The sequence below is a fragment of the Syngnathus acus genome, chromosome 10 (genome assembly GCF_901709675.1).
Source record: "Syngnathus acus chromosome 10, fSynAcu1.2, whole genome shotgun sequence".
Lineage (NCBI taxonomy): Eukaryota > Metazoa > Chordata > Actinopteri > Syngnathiformes > Syngnathidae > Syngnathus > Syngnathus acus.
The window spans coordinates 7,309,807-7,316,136 of record NC_051095.1 but is presented as its reverse complement, the minus strand read 5'-3'; the positions used below and the strand labels follow the sequence as shown (position 1 = coordinate 7,316,136).

Here is a 6,330-nt window from a genome sequence, read left to right as displayed (position 1 = left end):
TGTATGCCTTCATTCAGTCAGTGTGAGAGAGAGAGAGAGAGAGAGAGAGAGAGAGAGAGAGAGAGAGAGAGAGAGAGAGAGAGAGAGAGAGAGACAGAGCGAGAGACAGACAGAGGGAGAGAGAGAGAGAAAATATTCGGCCCACCAGGGAATCCAACGTGGCTCGTGACAATAGATAACACATTCACTGCTAGTTCCCAATATAACTGTTGTTCCTCGTTTGTCCACTGGAGGGCCCAAGCACAACCACTTGCTTGACATTCTGAGATTGTCTGTATACTGTATGTCAGGGGTTTTCAACTGGTTTGGACCAAGGGACCAACATTATAATGAAGAAGCAACTCGGGGACCACTGCTTTGGTGGATTATTATTTTATTTTGCACCGAAGGAGGATAGAGCTATACAGGCTATTTATTTGCGTCTTTATGTCTCTTTTAGGAATCTCAGCAATATTTGACATCATTTGGATGGGTAAATGATTCATAGAAATAAAATGGAAAATAAATAAAGTCTAAATAATAAATCCATTTCATTTTTCAAAATGTTACAATTGTTATCCATGTCCAATTTCGGAGACCACCTGCAATACCGCCACAGGCCACTAAAAGGTCACGAAACACCGGTTGACAATCGCCGTGATCCCTGACGCTGATGCACTTTTGAAGGCTAAGAGATGCTAAGATTTGAGAGGAAAGTAATTGTCAAATAAAATGTTGCGCTACCTTTGCATTGCGAAATGCACACTTCTGAGAAAATGCCAATGTCGCTATTTATTTGGGGACGGGGATAGGTCTCAATAGATGGACTCCAATGTATAAAATGTAGCATAAGTCAAACACAACTGAACTATTCTGAGGTAATTATTTGTTTATTCGCTGTTTGGATTCATTCACTCATCCTGAAACAGCCACTGACTAAAACGTGACATGAATCACATGCAGCGAGACAGGCGGCGTCCTTGACAAGAGGCCCTCGCCGATGATTAACGCCCTAGCAGCCAGGCACACACTAACCAGGAGGATGAAATAATGTGGAAAGAAAGGAGGCAGGCCAATCGGATGCTTCAGTCAGCCAGAAGCGACGAGCAGACGGCCAATGGCTGCAGACGTTTCCATGACGACTCCTCCCTTTCACAGAGAGCTATTTTTCCTCCACAGTGGCTAAGTACAACCATGGCCGGTTCACATGTTGATTTCACAATGGGGAGATTTAGAAGTACCTGTTCTCAGTCTCTTACTGTCAAAAAATAGAAGATAATAATATAACATCACCTCAAGAAATGGAAGAGGAGACTTGCTGGCACAGTTCTCTGAAAATCCTGTTTACTTCAAGCAGTTTATTCAGTAATGCCAGTAAAACGGACACACAACACACAAGAGCATTAAATAATCTGTATTGATACACCAAAATGTTCAAACAGGGCACTAGCTTGATGCTAATGTATAATGGTGTCTTAGGCCTTTTGGAAATGTGTGAGAAGTAGATCAGTCATTGTGTTCCGCTGATTGTATAATAAAAATTGTCATTGGGGTCTCTAGACATTGTTTTGAAACTTTGAAGGGATCTATAGGGGTCTATGATTTCAGATCTCAGGTCACAGCCGATCACGGCTCACTAGTTTTCCGAAGCTGAACCGCCACTTGAGATTGGCTGGCAACCGTGATGTCATTTTCAGTCGAAAGGAAGTGACAAAATGGCCACCCGCCAAGATGGATCAAAACAGGTGCATTTTGCCTGTTTAATTCATAGTTCACAAACAAAATTTTAAACACAACACTGTTAAATAATTAATGACATTTCACTCAAATATTTATCGGTGTCAATTGGGCTCTTTCAGTCGTCCTTACCGCTATACTCGTTCAAAAATTACCTATTTAAATTCATATCATTTTTGAATAAAGATGCCGATTTTGTAAGACAAGATAAGAAGCTATCAAGACAAAAGTACAAGACCATTCGTAAGAATTTACTGCAATAACAGTTTGAACTTCCCTTATAGAAGTGTTCGCAATTATGAGCTCTTTGGGAACATATAAACAATTCATCTAGTTTATGATGAAAATACCTGGAATTTGTACAGATTAACAACTTGATGACAGATGACTACGAAATAACAACAACAAAAAAAGTTTGACCTTTAAATGGCAAAAAAGGGAGGATGCTTAGTATTTCACCTCGCGTTTTTCCTGTAAGCGGACGTGAGTACATTTCCAAGGACAGCTTGTTCCTAAACGGATACTGTTGTATCTTTTTATTCAGTATTTAAAAGCAGCAAAGTATTTGTCTTTGTGTCTGATGTGAAATGTCTCACCATGACCTTGAATCGGCGGCGTTGGGGAGAAACGGGAGTGTTCCTAGCGAGCCGCATGTGGAAACAATTGTGGCAACCTGTCAACGAAGAGGCAATGGCAAAGACAAACTTGCTTGGGAAGTGAAGTTTAATTTTTACAAAAGGCAACCTCATATCTCTCAAGGCCTCTCAGAATTCCAAACACGGTTCTGAAACCAGAGTTCGTTTTTGGTTTTTCTCCACGTGTACCTGTTGATCTATGTCCTCAAGCCCTTTGTGCGTCTCCAAGACTAGATATTTCTCGTTGCACTGAGTTGAGCCTTGTATGTAGTGACCCAGTCAACAGAAGTGGGCAAATGTACCAGGTTCCACAGCGTAGCGTTGATGCCAAACAATGACGTTTTTGGCGCTTATGTGGAAAATTAAGTGCCGATCATGTGACGTAAAAACACACTTTAATTGAATACACGATATAATTTCCTTTAATGTTTTGAAGTAATATGGTCTGATGAAGTCTTTTGATTTTTTTTAAATGATGTAAACATCCATTCTTTTAACTGTTATTTGTTTGAATCTGAATAAAGGCGTTGACGCATTCAATCGGTTTGTCCCTGTCAGTTCCATATACGGTATAGTTTGCGTGTGCGCGCGTGTGAATGAGACAAAAAACAAAATTGTGTGTGTGTGTGTGTGTGTGTGTCTACGCGAGGGCAAGATGTGGTGGTGAAGTTTGTGACCCTGGGAAACAAGGACGAAAACAGAATGAATCAATGCAAATGGAAAAATACTTTTTTGGGTGCTGTGTTGTCAACAAATTCGCATATTTCCTTTGTCGTTTTCGAATTATCATCATAATCCAATGTTGTAATAGTGTTTGTTTTTGTGTGAAAGCGCTACTATTGACGGGGTTGACCGTATGATTTTAGAATGAACAAGATCTCTAAACGATCGACTCGATTCGCAAAATAATTACAGTTTGATTTGACAACCAGAGGCACAACTGCACAAGTTTAAGTATGCGGGCTCTCTCTAGTGGTTCATTGGGGAATCAGAGCATATTTGAAAATAAATGTACAAAGTGATATACATATACCCTAAAATCTAACCAACGATGTCAGTTTTTTTGTTACCCTTTTTGATATTTGACAGTAATCACGATAACCACGTTTTTTTTTTTTAATCCAACTAGTTTTTGACTTTAACTTTTGTCGAAATGACAATTATAAAAAAATGTTTTTCATATTTTTGCTGTTGTTTTGACCTGACCGGATTTATGACTAAAAAAGAAAATATATATAGTTTTAGTCCTTAAAGATATATTTGGATACCTTTGTAAAATGTACGAAAGGGGACAACGTCAAGGTGGCCGTAATGGCATTATAATTATCAAGAAAAGAAAATGGTCAACAAAATAAAAGTCGAGTTCAGAATTATTGATGGTATGATTTTGAATAGAAAGACGTGTTTATTATAAGCAGATAAAAAATAAGAGTATAAAGATTTGTATTTTGCTTTTACATGCCGCAACTATAGAAATTTGCAAAACTAACCGGAACCTTTTGCTCAATCATTGGTTGTTGTTAGCTTGACTAGTCAACCAGAGTTAGGTGGTGGTTTGTTTGTTTGTGTTTTGTCACTCGGTGGTAAAAGTGATTTTTTTTGGGACACGCCACAAAATCATAAACATGCCCGTAAGTTCTCTCGACATATTTATATCGCAATAACATCTGAAAATGTTTTTTTAATGTTGGATTAGCATAGCTTGCCTATAGCGGCCGTGTTGCTGCTAAGCTAGCAACCATTTGTTTTGATACCTAACAGTTGCTCAGTGTTTACGACAAGCTGGCAAATATGTCGAGTTTGTTTCATTTAGCTGCAAGTCGGTTGTGTTACCACTCGAAAAGCTGGTTGTAAGCTGATAAAGTAGTTTGCTTCCGTATTGCATTTGTGACGTTGCAGAATTTACATTTAAACAAACCTTTCGCTGTGCTCTTTTGGATGCGTTTTCTATTTAATTCAATTGTCTTCATTTGTCCTGCTCAACTATCAACGATCAACTATATACTTCATTAAAACTAGATTGCTGAATGAAATGTTTTTAATCAACGTTTCTTTGAATTCAAATTTTATTATAAAATGACTCCAATTTATACGTACAACAATTTGGTCAAATTTATTAGATTATTTAGATAACGGCACAATTGTTTAGATTTATTTGTTTGACTTGAGATTTATATAATATGTTGCATAAATAATAATAAATAATAATAACAATAATAAATAATCTTTAGTTGCAGGCTTGGAGCCACAGTATGAGTAACGTAATTGTCCCTCACCGGGAATGACCAGTTTAGAAAATGTGCCACTGGAACAAACCAAGAAACAATGACAATGTGTCTATGTGTTTTGGCAGAAACACGAGTTTGTAGTGGCTATGACGTGTGAAGGATGTTCGGGTGCCGTCAGCCGAATCCTCAACAGGTTGGAAGGTGAGACAAAGGCCCAGTACGTCCATATCAATATTTGCCAATTCCACTGGTTTTTCAACTACCAAAGTCCCACTGTCGGATCTCTTTATCCTGTGGTATTTCCTTTTCATGTTTCTGCTCTGATATGCTTGGAAAAATGGTCAAAGTGAAAATAGAAAAAATATTGTAAAAAATATGAAACCAAGATAAATCCTTTCAAAACTCTAGTCAGGATTAATCGGTCCTGTAACTTGTACGACTCAATCAAGAAACATGTAAAAAAGTAAACAACTGGGATTATATGTCCAGAAATAACCAATCAGATCGAAAGTCATTATTATTAGTTGTCATATTAGTGCCTTTAAGTGTATACAATACATCTGATAAGCAAAATTTAAGTCAATTAAATTCTCCGTCATCCTAAACAACTGTTTATTGTATCATACTTAGATAATCTTTTCATTCAACATATATGTACAATTTAAGTGATGTACAAAATGGATGGATTAATTTATTTGTTTGTTTATTTATTTGTTTTAATTTATTTTTAAAAAAAAGTACAGTCTTAATGTGCAAACTGCTCAGCGTTACGAACATGATTTGACAAAACGTACATGGGTTGATTTCCGAAGATGTCAAGTTTGAAATCGACCTCCCGAATCAGCTGGTGTGGATCGAGTCAGACAAGGACGCCGACGTTCTGCTGGAGACGCTAAAGAAGTGCGGCAAACAAGTCACCTACAAGGGCACTAAATAAAAACAGGTGACTCTGCCGTTATACTACGTATTAATATAGTATTTACATGTTTGAAACTATTATTTAATGTTCTAATGATAACATATGCACTTATATGCTTTAATGTACACTTCTTGATACACAAACAATGTATGTATGTGGGAAAAAAAAGGGTGACACTACTTTGTGGATTTTTCACATATCGCGGGTGGTCTTGTAACTAATTATCCGCGATAAACGAGGGATTACTGTATACCCAAAAACCCGACATACTGTGGCATGGTGTGTTATTAACTTGTTCTTTCTGCTGTTGCTTTTGTTTTTCAAAGACGAAGGTTTTGCGGTGGTGCCAAATGAAGGAACGAGCTTCAATCATGGACGTTGTAGGAGCAACTCTCAAGAGTTTGTCTTTGTTGCCGACATTCTTTCTTTAATTTAAAGAACAATAATTTTTTCTTGCACACCTTCATGCATTCCGCGCTAAAGCAGTCAGTCGTTATATCCAGATTTTTTTTAAACATTTTTTTATCACTTCTACAATTTATGATCTGATTGCTCGGTTTGAGTTCTTATTGAACAGCTAACACTAAAAAAAAAAAGAAAAACAAATTTACACATTTTTGTAGCAAGGAAAAATGAATTCCATGTCCTACTTGTGAATTGTACGATATGAACGCAATAAAATTAAAAATGCTCTAATTTTCATGTTTTTATTGAGATGTTTCAAGTTTGACATGCCCAGCTTGTAGCTGCTGCTCTTTTGTTTGTTGTCTTCAAGTATCAGAAATCTCAATTTGTCACCCTTAGCTGTTTGGGCTCATGTTATCACAGATTA

The 6,330-nt window shown here is 37.2% G+C and overlaps 1 protein-coding gene across 1 annotated transcript; it reads left to right on the top strand.

Annotated features, from left to right (window-relative positions):
- Positions 1-3,834: 3,834 nt before the first annotated feature.
- Positions 3,835-6,194, top strand: atox1 (antioxidant 1 copper chaperone). Its single transcript, XM_037262411.1, has 4 exons — positions 3,835-3,982; positions 4,705-4,780; positions 5,392-5,522; positions 5,825-6,194. Exons 1-3 carry the CDS (start codon positions 3,977-3,979, stop codon positions 5,514-5,516), a joined length of 207 nt encoding a protein of 68 aa, XP_037118306.1. The 5' UTR covers positions 3,835-3,976; the 3' UTR covers positions 5,517-5,522; positions 5,825-6,194.
- The last annotated feature ends 136 nt before the right edge of the window (positions 6,195-6,330 follow it).

Bases quoted from the DNA above. Each gene is read 5' to 3' on its own strand.
- atox1 (XM_037262411.1), top strand. The intron at 4,781-5,391 runs GTGAGACAAAGG...TGATTTCCGAAG, and splicing joins AATCCTCAACAGGTTGGAAG to ATGTCAAGTTTGAAATCGAC.